This window comes from Chrysemys picta, chromosome 7, assembly GCF_011386835.1.
Source record: "Chrysemys picta bellii isolate R12L10 chromosome 7, ASM1138683v2, whole genome shotgun sequence".
NCBI lineage: Eukaryota > Metazoa > Chordata > Testudines > Emydidae > Chrysemys > Chrysemys picta.
This window is the reverse complement of record NC_088797.1, coordinates 89,491,762-89,510,298: the sequence shown is the minus strand read 5'-3', so window position 1 is coordinate 89,510,298 and position 18,537 is coordinate 89,491,762. Positions and strand designations below refer to the sequence as shown.

Here is an 18,537-nt window from a genome sequence, read left to right as displayed (position 1 = left end):
CTATATAGCCCAGTATCCTGTCTTCCAATAGTGGTCAAGGCCAGGTGCTTCAGAGGGAATGAACAGAACAGGTAATCAAGTGATCCATCCCATTGCCCATTCCCAGCTTCTGGCAAACAGGCTAGGGACACTCAGAGCATGGTGTTGCATCCCTCCCCATCCTGGCTAATAGCCACTAATGGACCTATTCTCCAGGAATTTAATCTAGTTCTTTTTTCAATCCTGTTATAGTTTTGGTCTTCACAGCATCCCCTGGCAAAGAGTTCCACGGGTTTACTTTATGTTGTGTGAAGAAGTACTTCTTTTTTTTTTTTTTCCCCTTTTTAAACCTGTTGCCTATTAATTTCATTAGGCAACTGCTAGTTCTCGTGTTTTGTGAAGGATTAAATAACATTTCCTGATTCAATTTCTTTACACCACTCAAGATTTTTTAGACCTCTATCATATCCCCTCTTAGTCTCTTTTCTAAGATGAAAATTCCCAGTTGGACTTAACTATCTTGAATAGTTTTGTATCATCTGCAAATTTTGCCACCTCACTGTTTACCCATTTTTCCAGATCATTTATGAATATGTTGAACAGTAATGGTCCCAGTACCGACCCCTCAGGGATACCACTATTTATCTCTCTCCATTCTGAAAACTGATAGTTTATTCCTACCCTTTGTTTCCCCATCTTTTAACCAGTTACTGATCGATGAGAGAACTTTCCCTCTTATCCCAGGATGGCTTACTTTTCAAAAGTCAATTTAAATTAAATATTTTAAAAAAAAATTGTTTTAGAAATCTAGAACGGTTATATGTTTTGGTGTAATTTGCATTATCCTTATGTTAAATTTGCATTATCCTAACAAAACATTTAATTTATTCATCTCTCTTTTATACGTTGCAGGTCAAAGTGAAAGAGACAAAACACAATGCAACAATTTTTCCACTCAAAGGCCTCAAAAACCAAGGTGAAGAACACATTAAGAACATGTCACTTGAAAGTTCAAGTGGTGTATCTACATCCAACCATCCCAAAGCACAAATACAGCTACCTACTGAAGAAACAAACAGTGTCTCCAAAACCTAAAGGCAGTTCCCAATGTTTGTCAAAGTGTTCCCATTTACTGAAGTTACAAAAGATGGCTACTGGTGCACCTCTTGCAAAAAAGCTTACGAAGAAGGAAAGCTTTCCAATGCTATAATTGGTAAAAGTGGAGGAGCTTGGTTTGTCAGACCGATCAACAAAGCCAATGTTGACAAACTATATGAAAAGGCTGCAAAACATCATGCCTCTGGAGTGCATCAACATGCAGAAAACCTTATAAGTCCACTTTCAAAGCCAATTTTAGAAGTACTTAATGAGGCTGTTAAGAATGCTGGAGACACAACACAGTTCATGCGAACAAACATGGCCGTGGCATCATACTTTCTATTTAAGCAAGAGATACCACACTCTACAAACTGAAGGCCAATGTTAAGTGCATTTTCACTTGTTCATCCTGAAGTTGAACACTGTTTCCGAACAAGACTGGCAAATGCTCACTATCTTTCTGCAGGAAACTCAACTGACTGGCTAGAAGCATGTGATGCAACAGTGAAAGACTCAAAAGTTGAAAAAGTGAAGAACTCTCTCACCAGATTCAAAAAATTTGCATACATGTCTGATGAATGTACCAGTGCAAATGGGCATCAAGTATTAAGTCATTATGTATGTTATCTTGATGTCAGTGGCAGGCCAGTAGATGCATTTCTAGATGTTCAAGTTACAGAAGACACATCGGCTGCATCTGTGACAACCCATATCTTAGAAGAGTTAAATGCTTGTCAATTGGACCCCAGATGGCTGCTTGTGCGTTTGATGGAGCTGCAAACTTTTCTGGAAGACATGGTGAAGTACAAGCTTTTCTCGGAGAAAAGTGTAATTCTAATCTCTCCTATACACACACTGTAGAGGCCATCTCCAGACTCTTCAAAAGACATTTAAAAAAAGCTATAAATTTAATGTCTTCATTATATTTTTTTTCCAGCAAGAGTCCAAAAAGACTGAATATCTTGGAAAATATAGAAGATATACTGGGACTGAAGTTCAAATTAGTCCAACCTGGGAAAACCCACTGGCTCTCTCACAAGCGATCCTTGGCTGTTGTCTTAAAATTACTCCAGCGATTATTACTGGCTTTGGAAAGCATCTACCAAGATGGGATGGATCTAAGTAGTGAGGCTGGTGGATTACTTTTGCTACTACATTCAGAGAAGACTATTGCCATTCTCTCTCTCTCGTAAGTCTACTGTTGAAACCACTTGGGTCATTAAACAATGCCATCCAGGCATCTGCTACAACAGTAGTAGATCTTTGTCCAGCAATAGAAGCTACATTTGAATCAGAGAACTATCCATTGAAAAAGTACTGGAAGAAGCAAAGACTTCAGTCCAGAAGTCGACTAAAAGATTCAATATAAATGTCTTCATAAGCAAAGAGGACAAGAAGTGTTTGTTAAGACAACTGAAAAAGTACACAGACTGGATTCTTAAAAATCTACAACAGCAACTTCTAGATTCTACTCAACCTCTACGTAGCTTTTGCAGATCCCTGTCCTATAAAACACCGACAGGTGAGTGGAGTGAGGCACTACCAGCAATGGGGCTGCCATGTGCTCAGGACAGAATAGAGAATTTGAACACAGAGTGGAATATCATAGGATGGATGAATGAAGATTTGACTTCAACTTCTTTTTTTTATCATCACTAGTGGCTCAACTCGATCTTTGTGCTATGTTTCCTAGGATGAAAGTAGTAGGAATTCAACTCTTGCTACTCCAAGTCACAACAGCTGCAGTTGAGCGTTCTTTTTCATCACTGAATAGAATTTTGTGTTCTGAAAGAAGTCACCTTCTGCCTGATAATGTGAATGAACTATTGAGCATATCAATTGAAGGAATGGACACATGAGAAGCCATCAAAGATGAACGCATTGCATTCAAGAAGTTCATTAACAGAGTTGTGCAAAATTATAACAAGAAACCAAGAAGGATGTAGATGTAGTGCTTCATAGAAGGCTTGAGTAGCCAACTTTAATTTGTGATGATTTTAAAACATGAGTTAAATCTAATAAAATGGTCATGAAACATTTTTCAGTTTTTACTATGGTGCCATACAGCCCACCTGACGGTCTCACCCCTCATCAGCCACGACCCCGCCCCCTGTAAATTCGAACACCCTCCCCCCCATTTCAAATCCTGGGGAAAACACTGAATAGCTGCTATATTATCGGTCATTTTCAGACAACTGCCAACAGAAATGAAATCCTTCGATTTCAGGAAAGCCAGACGATTTGATTTGGAGAAACAGGGAACAGAACACACCAGGTGGTATATTAATGGACAAATTAAGATGAAGGTGGCATTGAAGTCACTGTATCTGGACATGCCTCCCCTACTTCCTCCCTCTCCATTGTCTGTTCTTGCTCTCTCTTATAGTGACTCTGCCAACACAAACAAAAGAATGTATTCTATCTAGAACACCATCCACTCTCTACTTTTAGCTTGAGTAGTTGGAGACTAGTAACACATGCTTTTCCTTTTCAATTAGTGCTTCTTCCAGGGTTTCTCCCAAATAGCTTGCTCCCCCAAATCTTGGTCAATACCAGGATTTGTTAAGCAGGTGAATCCTCTTCCTGGGGTTCTTAATTAAAAACCCACTAGTAGCCATGGAATGCCCTGAAAGAGCAACTCCATCCATGGTGGCATCACAAAGAAGTGATGCTACTCAGGATCTCTTTTTGTCCTTAGTTTTGTCCTCAAGCTTCTTTCATGTGGGTTTATGGAAATAGACAAACAAATCCTGCATGATGGAAATTAATACTTGAAAGTTTTTCCTCAGATATCTGAATGTTTCCATCCCCTGGATTTTCAAGGAAGAATTGAGGGTTTGGGTGGTGATGGCACATCTCATATCAGGGTCTAGGAACTTGCCCAGCAGAGATTATCCTTTGGTATTTTATCATTCTTCAAGACACCTGGATTCAGCCTCCTATTCTTGCTGGGGAATTACTACTTAGCCTGGATTACGTCCTTCATAGCCATTATGAAACTTGAGGGAAATATTTACATTTAGGTTTAGATGGCTCCTGCTGAGCATCTTGTAACTCAAGAGTTGTTGTGATTTTGTTTAATATAGTCTCATAATGTCAAGTTACACTAATATGTAAATATTGTTTTCACTTGCAGTGTGTTGTTTATTGCAGTCAATTTTGTATCAACACACACAATCCCAAAACAGAAAATATTCTGGAGACCTCACTAGTTTAGAAAAATCTTTAAACTTTAAAGTCCAAAACATAGAAAGAGTTAAATGCCGCAAGCCAGCTGATTGCCCCGGGCAGGAGGGAAGGGGGAGGAGCGAGGACTTGGCGCACCTCCCTCCTGCCAGCAGCAATGAGCTGGCTTGCAGCATTTAGAAGGGGGGGGGGGGGCAGGAGGAGGAGGAGGAGCCAGGATGCAGCATGGGAAGTAAAGGGGGAGGAGGTGGGGTAGGGAGAAGAGGCGGGTCAAGGGTGGAGGTTTAGGAGAAGGGGTGGGGTGGGAAGGCTGAGGGTTGAGCCTCCCGCCCCTGGTGCTTGCAGAGTAGGGGAAGTTGCCCTGGAACCTAACCCCCCCATTTACATTAATTCGTATGGGGAAATTGAATTAGCTTAACATCGTTTCACTTAAAGTTGCATTTTTCAGGAACATAACTACAACATTAAGTGAGGAGTTACTGTACAACTGTGCGTGTACTTGGGGGAATGCCCACCAGACAGTACGCAATCAGCCTGAATGGGCCATTTAAGAAGGACAATAGAATTTGAAGATACTAATCGCCCACCTTCCTGAGAAGATTCCTGGGTTGTTGCTTTGACACTGCAGGGTCATGTGAGGATGTCAGCTGGTACGGAGTACCACCTTGGACACTGCTGGTATTTTCCCACTGGAAACAAAGGATTCCCGCCTTACGTAAATCCTACTTAAGGTTAGGAAGTGAGTCAATCAAGGCTCTTCTCTATTGCCTCCCTGCCCAAGAAGGAAGACTGCTGAAAGCACCTGAAGAAACAAAGGAACTAAGCTGGGGAAAAGCAAGGACTGAGTCCAGGCTGAGACAGGGGTCTAGCCTGTGTAGAGAAATAACTGAAACTCTAAGCTGCAGAAACTCTGTAACCTGCCTAAAACAACATTTAGGGTGAGAAATTACTATTTGTAACATGTTTCTTTAGTAAATTAAGCTTAGGTTGCGTGTTTTGTTTTATTTGATCAGTAATCTGCTTTGTTCTGTTTGCTATCCCTTATAATCACTTAAAATTTACCTTTTGTAGTCAAACTTATTTTTTATTTCAAAATGCAGTTTTATTTCAAAACCCACATCTTGGGGACAAAAAGCTGTGCATATATCCCTCCACATTCAATTTTTATGAGCTTATGCTGTACAGATCTCTCTATACAGCGCAAGACAATATAATTTGGGGTTTACGCTCCAGAGGGTGTGCACTCAGGAGAGCTGGGCATTCCCCTAGCTCAGCCCTCCCACAGAGAGCTAATCGCAGACTTTGTGTGATTCCGCAGCTGGGTGTGTTTCTACCTCGGTGTGTGCTGGACAGTGGCTTGAGAGCCTGATATAGCAGCACGGGGGGGGGGGGGGGGGGGGGCGAAATCCAGGTGGTGGGCTCAGTGGGACCCCAGCACATCAGGTGGTACCCCAGAAAGGGGTGCACTACAGGGTTTCTTGAACCCTCTCCTGAAATTTATGGTATTGGCCACTTTGAAAAACAGGATACTGGACTAGATGGACTACTGGTTTGATCCCATATGAAGATTTCCATGTTCTCTTGTCCAATTTGCTCCAACCTATGCATGTTAGTAGGATTGGAGCAACTAACTGAGGTAGAGAGAAGAAGATGAAAAGGAAGTCCTCCAGGGAAAGCCCTAGACATAGCAAAACTTTGGCCAGGAGACTTAAACATCGGCCTATGTTTGTTACACTTATCTGAGGTACCAATAAAGCAAACCCAAGAAGGCAATACATTTGGACTGTATATAAATTTCACCATAGTCCATTCAGAACAGACTGGGAATTTCACCGAGTTAGAAGGGAAGTTTTGTTTGTTTGTTAATACAGTGGAGAATGGAATTATTCTCTCAACAATGAACCAAAACTGGAGGGATGGGCCATATACACTACATTTCTAAACATAGGATTTTGAGACATTATATAGAAACTGAGGTGGAATAAGAAGCTGAAGTACACATAGTGGTTTTGCAATAGAGAAAATAGGTGTGTGTGGTGGTAAGTTTTTTTGTTTGTTTTTCAAGTGTTATATGTGGAATGGTTGCCCATGGAACAGGTACATGATCCCAAAGCCCTATCTGGACAGTGCATCTGGGACTCAAAGAGCAGAAACTCTACTAACAGCAAGATCCAGGCAACACACAAATGTCCTGACAATTCTGCCAATGCAACGTCACTCAAACCTGCAACACTGGGAAAGCAGGATTTGAATCTAAGTCTCTACATTGTACATGGATGGTGCATTACTTACGACTTAAACCTGGACACTGCACTGTAAATTTTTCAGGCAGTGATGGGTAGGGAACGTTAAGTGAATCAGACAACATTCCCCCTTCAAGAAGACAGGCCACTTCCTTACTGAAGAACTCTTACCTTGTTGTAGAACTCTTGTTCTCTGGGACCCCGAGGCGGTGGCTGCAATTGCTTCAAGACTGTGCCATCTGGATGTTGCAGTATACCTAGAAAAACAAACACTTCATTTATAGTTTAATTCTAAAGAATGCAACCATCCGGTCTTTTATTTAATATTTACTAGCTTTAAGAGGTAGCCCAACTGCTCAGTGTAAACTACTCCTACTGTTCTTTACAAAGAACAGCGGAAACTAGCAAACACGGCCCCAAACACCAAGCCCTTAGGAGGGATTAGGGAAAAGGAGAGGAGAAGAGTTCTTGTAGAAAGTATGTTAAGTTACAACATTATTTTTATAGGAAAAAAATTGAAAACTTAACTCTACACAAGTAGTGATGGAAGATCTTTCTGCCTCTTTACTTCCACAACTCCCAGTGCAAGTGATTTTATAGTACTGTACTGGAAGGAAAGAGGCAGAAAGGTCTGGTCAGAAGAAAAAGGTCCAGTGAGAAGAAGCTTGAGAAAAAGGGTCTGGAAGACAAGGGAAAAGTTGAGGTTGTACTGCACTGACTGCACTAAGTTGCACTAGTGCTGATATGCTGAGGGTAGTAATGTCTTATTTCTTTTCATTTCCTTTCTTATGAAGTTTTGTTAGGTATACTGCGTGTGTAGAAACTTTAACTAATACACTAAGTAGTGTTCAGGCATTAATCGTAAAAAATGACTCTTTACAAAGTGACTTTTTTTTTTCTTTTCTTTTTTTTTTTTTTTTTTTTTTAAAAAAACAGTATGCCAGGAGTACTGGTCCTTTTGTAGACAAAATATTTCTGAAACCAAATAGTTTTATTGTTCCTGTCACTTTTACAGGAATCTACTGATCCCATAGTTCTGCACAGGAAAATCTAAAGACAACGATTATTGTGCGACCATGTGGAATGCGACCAGATTGGGCCCTTTATGGCAGTACAAGAAGTATTTGCTCACTGTAATGAGAGCTTCAAGAACATGTTTGTTCCACTATCTATAAAGTTTTCACTAAAGGCATTCTAGCTTGTACAATATATTTTGCCATACCCTGATACTTGTAAGCATATCAGCTAAACAGCTTTAAAAAAAAAAAAAAAAAAAAAAAAAAAAACACCACAATTATAAACTAAAGCAGAAATTACATTCAATTATGGGACATTTTGATAACCATATAGGACTAATAAGAATGCATTGTTATATATTTGCTAATCAAAATAGTTCTCAAATTTATAAATGGTTTTTGTTTTATGACAAATAAGACATCAACATTTTGTACTAATTATTGTTATGCAACTGGCAGCCACGCTAAAAGCTACAAATCCTGCAATAGGAATAATGTTGAAAACAGACAGACAATCTGATGAAGCCCTTTCAAAGTTCTATTTTAACCCTCTCACCTTTACTAATCAAAAGAAATCGAACTTCATTTTTTCCATTATCTGAATAGGGTCTTAACAAGTTAACAGTTCTTAAATTTCTGACCCTATGATTTCTGAGCTAAATCCCAATCACCTACTTTGTCACGAACACAAGAAAACAAGAGCACACTTTAGATCAAAGAGATTTGTTACAGCAATACATACTGATGCATCATGCTGGAATGACGTATTCACAAATATAATTGTTTATCCCAACTCCCTCTAAAACTTTATAAATCAAATATTTTCCTCTCAAAAGCCTTAAATTTTTCCATAATTTCTACCTATTTTTAGCAATTTAGGGGGTTTTATGGTTCTATTTTGCCAAGGAGCATTACAGGACTGTGGCTAGACAAGTTAGTTAAAATACTGGTTTAAAAAAAAAAAAAAAAAAAACCACACCTACATCAGCAGTGTATGTCTCTCTCTTGAATTCTGTGTTCCAAACAAATTCCAAAACCTGCTAAAGGATAACAGTACCCTACCCACAGGACAAGAAGTCGAGGACCTGGTGAATCATTACCATTTTATACGGGCCTCAGCCATTGGCACTCCAAAAAAATGGCTCCTTCCTTCCCATTGCCCATACAGATCTCCTTGGTTTTCTGACACCCTCTGTTGGATGGAGAGAGATGAGCAGAAACTTAAGTGCAGAGGGCAGAAAACAAAGGCTGATTCAGACAGAGTGAAACACAGCCTCAGCATAGGCTTTGAGGAATTTTTATTACAGGTCAAGAGAACCTTCCTATCAGCCTCCATTGAGGTTGCCAAATCCCACCCCAAGAAGCTATCCAGAGTGGTAAATCATTTTATTCAATGGGCTGGTCTATACTAACGCTCTAAGTCATGCTAGTAACTGAAGTTGACATAACTTAAGTTGACTTACAGCGGTGTCTACACCGCACTGTGTTGACAGGAGACACTCTCCCATCAACATAGCTTCCACCTCTCAGGAAGGTGGAGTACAGACGTCGATGGGAGAGCACTCTGCCACTGACTTAGCGTGTCTTCACCAGACCTGCTAAATCGACATTGCTGCATTGATCGCAACGGTGCCGATTTAGCTGGTAGTGTAGACATGGCCTGAGTGTCTACAACTGCATCAAAGAGCTATCATCCTATTTTACTGAAAAGATCATGCACATTCAGGATGCCTTCTCAAACATGGATCCACTATGCCTGCATCCCCCAACCAACAGCCCACTTGCATTCCCTGAGTTCAATGTATTCACTCCTCAAGTGGTTCCAGACACCTTAAAGAAGACCCAACCCAAGACATAAATCCAACCCAGGCCTTTCTTGTCTTATGAAAGAAAGAGAAAAATGAATAACAAGCGCTACACCTGACCAAAATAGCCAGTGCCCCATTCAAAAAAGGAAACTTCCCTTTTTCTTTCAAACACGTAATTGTCCAACCAACAAGAAACCCACCCTAGATACTTCAGTCCTAGCCAACTATCACACACTGTCAAACCTGTCATTCCTGAGCAAGCTAACCAAAGGCCAACTACAAGCTAATCTAACTGAAGCCAACATTCTAGACCCAGCACAACTGGGTTGTAAGCCAGGACACAAAACTACGGGCTTCTCCCATCGGTGTAGTTAATCCACCTCCTCAAGAGGAAGAAGCAGCTCTCCCATCGACACAGTATTGTCTACACGGCGGAATTAGGTCAGTAAAACTATGTTGCTCTGGGATGGTTAATTTTCATACCACTGAGGAATATTTATATACCAGTATAGGTTTGTAGTGTAGACTTGGCCTAAAACTGCTTTAGTGACACTGACTGATGTTCTCCTGCTGTCAATGGATAGAATACAGACATCCATTCTTATCCTCCTGACCTCTGTGCGGCATTTGACCCTGTTGATCATGAGATACTGTGGTCTCATCTGAGAGAGGAGGCAGGAGTCCAGTGTTAATGCAGTATACTGGTTTGAGAGACAAGGTGGATGAGGTTATATTGTTTAATGCTTTGAGTAACGCCTGGAGGGATATACCCAAACAATAGTGATGGGAAATTCCATCTCCACCACTAGACCCCTCACTTATGCAGTTCCACAAGGATCCTTTTCAACATCTACATACAACCACAAACTAGGTGAGCTGGTCAGATAACGTGGACTCACATGCTAGTGATATGCAGATGACACACAGCTCTACCTATCCTTCACCACATATGACCATGCCGCCACCACCACCAGGCCCGGGTGCCTGGATGAGATCAACTAGCTAAAGCTGAACCCAAGCAAAACAGAAGTGATTCTGGTGGGGAGGGGAAAGTATTTCGAGGAGTTCACAGCCTGGGTGCAGTCTCCAGCGATTCAAGGTTCACATCCAAAAATTGCTCAATTCCATCTAGGAGTACCCTTAGATTCATTACCGATGTCCCGCTCTCACATCACAACAGCCACGAGTAATACTTTCTACCATTTCAGGTTGGCTAGGAGTCCCCATCCCATCGTGGCAGACGAAGACCTGGCCTCACTTATTCACGCCTTAGTCATCACTCAGCTGGACTACAGCAATGCAATATTGCTGGGTATAAAACCTTCAGCACTTAGCAAACTCCAACTAGTACAAAACAATGCAGTGTCTCCCCTCAGCAACACAGGCTACATACCTGTCCTATGCTCTCTACACTACCTTTTCATAGAATTATGGATCAAGTTTAAGGTCTCGGTCCTTATCTTCAAAGCGCTCCATATCCTGGGCCTAGGATACCTAAAAGGCTGTTTAAAGCTCCAGGAAAGAGACTGGCCAACAATTTCGCACCTCTTCTTCTTTCATATGGCTTAAAAACATAAATATCAAAGTTTAGGTTGGCAATCCAATTGATTGCCTCAGGTGATGTGGAGTAGATGGCAGAGATAGTACCAGGATAAGATCATGTAGGACACTGGTTCAAGCGTGCCATAATCTGACGTCCGTTTCCACAGTCACAAGTAGGATCATGGCTCAGTCTCCATGTACAGAGGAAGTAGACATCTGCCATATGATATACATATGCAGTTCAAAGTGGACCATGTTTTCCATGGGAGTGAAAAGCCACTGGTTTCCCCAGTTGGATCCTAGATGAGATGATTGTTTGGGAGATTGGTGTCCTTCCACCTTGCTCATCATTAATCTTTGACAGCAAAAGATTTGGCTTGGAGTGCAAGAGCTTGAAGACTCAGCATTTTGCTGTCAAAGATTAATGATGAGCAAGGTGGAAGGACACCAATCTCCCGAACAAACATCTCATCTAGGATCCAACTGGGGAATCCAGTGGCTTGAATTGGGATTGAACTGGAAATCTCAGTATGTTATTTAAGTCTTCATATATTGGAAGATCCTTGTTCCTTCAAACATGATGGGACTCCAGAAGGATTCACATGTTGTGACAAATTTGGGTTGGGTTGATGTGTACCAGTACAGGAAGCCATGGTTATGGAATTGATTATACTGTGTCCATTGTGATCCACATGGTGATGTTGAGTGTTGACAAGTGATTTGAGAGCGCCATCAATCTGGACAGATGAGCAGTATTCTGCAGTAGAGCAGACAAGGGCTAGTGAAGAGGCCCATAGAGTTTTTGCATCCACTTCCCCGATCATTCCTGAGTTTTTAAATGAGATTTACATGCACCTTTACTTTGTCGTGGGTATTTTTCAGGTACTGGTGGTATGTGATAATTCAGTCAAATGTCACTCCAAGATAAGACATGATCCCACCCTGAATTATCTGCTGGCCACAGAAGTCCACATGCAATTTCATCCTAGCCTCTTGACTGTTTAGATGAAACGCTGACACGACACTCTTAATGGGTTTTGGTTTTAGCTGCCAATATAAGAAATATTCTTCAATGCTTTTAAGGTCCTTGGTTAGGACTTGTTCTACGGTAGATAAATCCTGTGCCTGTGTAGTCAGAGCAAAGACAGATTTCCATTACGATGTTTGGGGAAAGTCACTGGTGTACATATTAAATGAGATCGGTGCTAGGACTGAACCCTGTGATAAGCAATTGTTGAGAGTGCATACCCTGCTGACCTAGTCACCAAGGAAAATGAAAAACCTGCGATTGGTCAGAACTTCTCGGAAGAAGTTTATCATTGTATAGCATGGGATAATTTTGCTGGCTTTCAGAAGACTTTTCACCCATATGGTGTCACAGGCAACAGATCAGTCTAAGAAAGCTGCCCAAATCTTTGAGTTTTCGCTGGACTCTCACCTCAGTGTGTGTTGTTCAAGACTCATACTTGGTCGGTTCAACTGTGGCCTGGTCAGAAACCTACTTGTTCATTAAATAACATTGCTTCTACGAGCAGCATTCGTTCCTTTAGCACAATGGAACTCTTGAACAACAAGAGTAAATCTCATCAGCGCAAGAGACAACCTTCTCGAGGGGTGGACCAAGACTGTGGCATGAACTCCCCCAGGAACAAAGAACTACTACAAACCTCACCACTTTCCATTCTAAGTGGAAGGTGCATTTCTTTGACCTCGCTGCTGTAACATGAACATAGCAAGAGGTATATTTGACAAAACAGCTAGCAAAACATAACATCCACTCACTTCTCCCTCTGAGGAGAGGATGAGAGAAAAAACACCACACACAGATACAATGGTGAACAGCATGGTGTAAAAACCTATATAGAATAGAATAGCATATAAACAAGAACAAAGCTACTCTCCTTTTTATAGGGTTACTGATAATATGTTATTTTTCAAAGCTAGTCAACTCCAGCTAAGAGTTAAGCCAGACAAAAATAATTCTATTTTCATTTAGTGGAGAGTACGTTCAGGTTTCAGCAAGTTATGAACACACAAATGGAGGATAGGGGTTATGCTTGAAAAAGTTTCCATGCTATTTAACTTAACTATAACAAGAGCCAACAAATGCCCATAACAAAAATCAATAGGCAACGTAGGTTTTAAAAGGCTTAGTCACTTTTTCCTGCATATGCGTTATTTTGCTAAGATCAGCCTTATGGCTTAGCTGATAGCAATGTTGCAAAGTAACAGTGTAAGAAATTTACAGTCTCTCAGCTCAGTCATCTTATATTTACTTAAATTAATTGATTTGGCACATAGTCAAGAGATACGGGTTGGGCAGAAGATGGGGAAAAAAGGGAGAGATTCAAAGTGACTACAGCTCACCAAGAGCTTGCACTGCTTGCATTAAACTGTCCTCATCACAAGGACAGGGCAGGACAACATTGTGCATTTAAGGAGATTTCTATCCCTCCACTACTAAATTTTTGTTAATAGAGAACAGAAACTGAAGAGTGTCATTCTGATCAAAAAGAAAAATTCCACTTTGGGCTGACAAGCTTCTTTCTAGGATTTATTCATTCCTAACTTTTCAGATAAATTCTTCTATACAAAAACAGAAGAAAATATAGAGTGGCAGTTATCAGACATACCAATATGCTGTTGGTTTAAAAAAAAGTGTACCTAGAATAAGTTCTGACTCTGACGTTTAGCCTTTCAAAGTTTATGAGACATGGTAAACAAACAAACAAAGCTGGGTGGCCCCTGACATCTCAGGGGATGGTAGAATTCTTATGGCTACTAAAATTGGTGATTTGAAGAGCAGCCAGCCAGCCTGTGGTGAGAAGCATCTAAGTTTGTAAGGGCACTGAAAGTGTTAAGATCAGCTTAGAATGTGTTCTGCTTTTATTTCATGTGACCAAATCTGACTTGTTATGCTTTGACTTATAACCACTTAAAATTTATCTTTGTAGTTAATAAATATGTTTGTTTATTCTACCTGAAGCAATGCGTTTGGTTTGAAGCATGTCCGAGACTCCCCTTGGGATAACAAGCCTGGTACATATCAATTTCTTTGTTAAATTGACAAACTCATATAAGCTTGCAGTGTCCAGCGGGCATAACTGGACACTGCAAGACGGAGGTTCCTAGGGTTGTGTCTGGGACCGGAGATATTGGCTAGCGTCATTTGGTTGCACAATCTGAAGAGCAGCTTACATGCCAGAGGCTGTGCGTGAATAGCACAGGAGTGGGGGTTCTCACAGCAGATGAGGGTAAAGTTGGCTCCCCGAGTCAAGGATTGAAATGACCTAGCAGATCACAGGTCTAGATAACACCAGAGGGGAACATCACAATGGGTTTGGTATAGTTTAGTTTCATGCACAATAAAGATCTACATCTCAATGCATTTATAAACAATTAGTAAAGCAGGTTGGCAGTCAAAAAGCTGACTTCCACCAATAGAAAACACAATGGAACTTTCTCTCTGTGTGTGCACCTTTACGCATGCTCAGATGACCAAAACAAGAAAGTTACTTTATTTGGTTATTGCACAAATATTCTCACTTTACATCCAATACATACCCTTGATGGGATTATAAATAAACCAATTTTTCACATAAATAGTCTGAACATTTATTTTAGAAGACACCCCCTTTTGCTTATTTCTTAAGTTGAAAAACAAAGACATGATCCTTTGAAAGAATCTCAAAGTATTTTACAAATATAAGCCAAGAACATGGCCCACTATCACTTCTGGAAATAGGGGGACAAATTCTTTTCCTACTTTGAAACCTGTCAACAGATTAGTCCCATCAATCTGCCATGAATAAGGAAGACAAACAGATGTCTACAAACATTCTTCAAACTATAATCTCCCTGGACTCCAACAAGGAAGCTTGAGGACTACATTTTCATCCTGACTGGTAGATCACTAATATGTTCCCTCTGATATCAAGTAATCATTCATCCCCTTACACTCAAACAAATGCCAGATGTTTTTATTGCCAGATGTTACGGAAAACAATCATATGTGCTGGATCATACTTTTTCTTACCATCTAAAACATTTTTAGTAGGGACAATTTTAGATGTATTGACCTTGTGAGTCTAATGCTCACTGCACCCATGGAAAAGAAAGACTCATGCTGAGAAGCTGCAAAATTAATATATAAATTAAATTTTATATTTACAGTCATAATGCCATTACAGTTTGTTCATAACTTTGTGCTCACTACCAGATAAGACTTGCCAACCACTCCCATCTATCATACAGAAAGTGTTCAATAAAAAAAGATCACGCCCCTAATTTTCCCTTTAAACATACACACACAAGTCAGAAAACAGTTATAAAATATTCTCTGTGTTCTTTACAAGGATGGACATTATTAATACTTGACACTAATAAATGCTAGGTTCCTCAATACTTTTGTGGACTTGGGCTAAGTGTTTCCTCTGAAAGAGGAAGGACAGGTATTCAGAGGACAAGAAGAAATTATGAATATTTTAAACTGGAATAGAACCATACCACATAATGTTGCAGTTACTTATGCAATGTTATTTAGAAAGACCGTGGTCAAGATATTAGACATGGACTTTCTGAATTGGTGTGTCTAATGGGTAAGATTTGTGGTCCAGATGTTGTTTACTTATCAAACATAAATTTGTGGGCTGCTTGTATATGTAGATATGAGGGGAAAAAACTTTAATAGTTATCAAATTTTTCCTCTAGTAGCTACTGTTTTGTATGCTTGCATATTTTGGCGGAGGGACCCTGCAAAAACACACCAGCAAACTAAACCTTTCTATGATGGATAAGGTATTTAACTGTATTACAGAGAGGCTCAATGCAGAGAAACAAATTTTATTTAAATGAAACCTACTTTTAAGTGGACAGTCAAAACATCTTCAGTTGAACTAGCAATTTCCCTGACTAGATTAATATCTAGTTTATGAGACAGTTTACTGAAACTTTTTTTTTTTTGGTTCAACTAATATCTTTTTCTAACCAGCAACCTAAAACTTCAGTGCTGTAGTACTACACATACTTTTGGTGAATACTTTCCTCCCACAGTATCTCAGAAACCAGAAGGAGGACGACAATTAAAAAGAGGATATCAGAACATTAGGGATCCATTAAAATGCACATCCAGTCAAAAAAATGGGCATTTCCTCTCAGTTAATAGCTAAAAGAATTAATATCTGGAAGGCTCTGCAGTCACTTGTATTTCCATTTATATAATCATGTACAACTGACATTTCCCACAGACCCTTTTGTACCTCCTGAGCTGGGTCTGTTAATATTACCTCAGTTGTATTGCCTAGCACAGAACTTTTCCCAACATATCACCAAAAGGGTGACTTGCTTAAAGACACTTGTTTAAAGTAGGGTGATGAATGTGATTAAAACCTTGGTTGTTGAGATTTGACTGTTTCCTCTTTTACTCGAGTATGGGTGCTTCTCCTCCTCCCCCCACAGATTTTTCCAAACGACAAAGATACATTTTGCATGGTAACAAAACCTCTCTTTAGTCGTTCATAATGCATACCATCATTATATTCAGCTACACCACGCTAAGAGTTATAAGGAAAATATCAGACTCAGTCGTCCCAGTGAAACCTGCACTGGGAAACAATCTCCAACACTCAAGCTCTAGAGAATCCCAATGCAATCGCTCCTGTAATTTTGTACAGCCTCTAGTTAAAAACAATCTCTACTGAGAAACTGACATTTGTTGGCCCCTTAGGTGCTAATGCAGATTTCACCCCCTTTCACACAACTTCTTCCTTAGTAGGAATCCCTATATATGGATAGGAAACAGATCCATACCCCACATAGGGTTCACACAGCCCAACAGGTAAAAGGGGAACACAGAGACACCATACAGGGGAGGCTCAGATCATAGCAAAGCAAAGAACAGCACATCCACTCCCAAAGGAAATTAAAAGGAGGATTAAACGTAATGGGGCGAGAGAGGGACGGGCACCGGACCCAGGTTCAAATCACACCAGGGGATGGCGCAGGAGAGGAAACCAGACCCCACCTTCCAAGGAGAAGAAGGAAGCCAGCCAGGGCCCGATGTGTTCCCCTCACCCCAGGGTCAGCTCCCCGACTAAGCAGGGGCGGGCTCCACGCCCTGCTCGCTGCCCTCGGCCGCACTCACCCCCTTTATCCTTGCCGTACATGTGCCCGGCCACTTGGTGGGAGAGCGGGACGCAGCCGTTCAGCAGCCCCTGCCTGCCCCCGCCTACCGCGACTGAGGGGCTGGACGGTTCGAGCGCGGAGCCCCGCAGCGGCTCGGCCTCCTCCCCGTCCCCAGCGCGGCGCTGCCCGCTGTCCGGACGCCCCGCAGGCGGAGGCGGCGCTCGGCGCGGGGGCTCGGTTGCCATGTCCCGGGCTCCGGGTCTGCGCCCTGCGGGCTTCACCAGCTGCCGGCTGCCCAGGGAGGAGTGGGGCGGGCCCGCGACCCCATCGCCCCGCACACCGTTCGGGAGCCCGGCTCCCTCCCTCCGCGCTCGGAGAGCGACTGGTGGCGGCAGCACCGCGATACTTCCCTGCTCCGGCCCGGCTCCTCCTCCTCCAGCGCCTCCGCGCGGGGCTGGCCCGGCCCCCTGCGTGCAAGCTCCGGGGCAGGGAGCGGCGGCCGGAGCCTGTAACTGCTTCGCGTTGCCTGTCCCGAGGCTGTAGGGGACCCACGCGTTGAACCCTACGGACAAAACGCAGCCTATTGCAGCCCTTCTCCAAGAGGGGCATTTTCTGCTGGTTCCTTCTCCTGGGAGGGGCCAGCTCCCTTGCGGCTCATAGGCTGGACGGACCCGGGTCCTGCTCGCTCCGAGCCAGGTGTTACCCAGCACCCATCTTCTGCAAAAGCTGTGCGAGCTTTCCGGATTGCAGAGAAAACCTCCCCCGGCGCCAAGGCGAGGGTTGCAGGGGTGGCATCCTGGAAACACACCTGAGCTGAGCTTTATGACCACGGGGCTTGTGCGCCCAAGGCATAAGAACATAAGAATGGCCCTACTGGGTCAGACCGAAGGTCCATCTAGCCCAGTAGCCTGTCTTGTGACAGTAGCCAATTCCTGGTGCCCCAGAGGGAATGAACAGAACAGGTAATCATCAAGTGATCCATCCCGTCGCTCATTCCCAGCTTTTGGCAAACAGAGGCTAGGGACACCATTCCTGCCCATCCTGGCTAATAACCATTGATGGACCTATCCTCCATGAATTTATCTAGTTCTTTTTTTGGACCCTATTATGTTCTTGGCCTTCACAACATTCTCTGGCAAGGAGTTCCACAGGTTGACTGTGCATTGTGTGAAGAAAAAACTTCCTTTTATTTGTTTTAAACCTGCTGCTTATTAATTTCATTTGGTGACCCCCTAGTTGTTGTTTATTACTTCTCATAACACAAGACTTCCTTATCTACTTTCTCTACACCGGTCATGATTTTATAGACCTCAATCATATCTCCCCTTATTCTTCTCTTTTCCAAGCTGAAAAGTCCCAGTCTTATTAATCTCTCCTCATATGGAAGCCGTTCCATACCCCTACTCATTTTTGTTGCCCTTTTCTGAACTTTTTCCAATTCCAATATATCTTTTTTGAGATGGAGTGACCACATCTACATACAGTATTCAAGATGTGGGCGTACCATGGATTTATATAGAGGCAACATGATATTTTCTCTCC

General features: G+C 41.9%; 1 protein-coding gene across 2 annotated transcripts in view; it reads right to left on the bottom strand.

The window, feature by feature from the left end:
* Positions 1-17,619, bottom strand: part of IPMK (inositol polyphosphate multikinase) — an 88,866-nt gene extending 71,247 nt beyond the window's left edge. Inside the window, exons 1-2 of one of the 2 annotated variants that reach the window (XM_042856679.2) lie at positions 17,103-17,619; positions 6,678-6,763 (exon numbers count right to left, since the gene is read on the bottom strand). In XM_042856679.2, the coding sequence (XP_042712613.2) occupies positions 6,678-6,763; positions 17,103-17,604 (588 nt within the window). In that variant the 5' untranslated portion in view covers positions 17,605-17,619. Of the gene's footprint in view, positions 1-6,677; positions 6,764-17,014 lie in introns of both variants that reach the window. The other variant, XM_005301746.5, reaches the window with a different exon arrangement.
* Between the last annotated feature and the right edge of the window lie 918 nt (positions 17,620-18,537).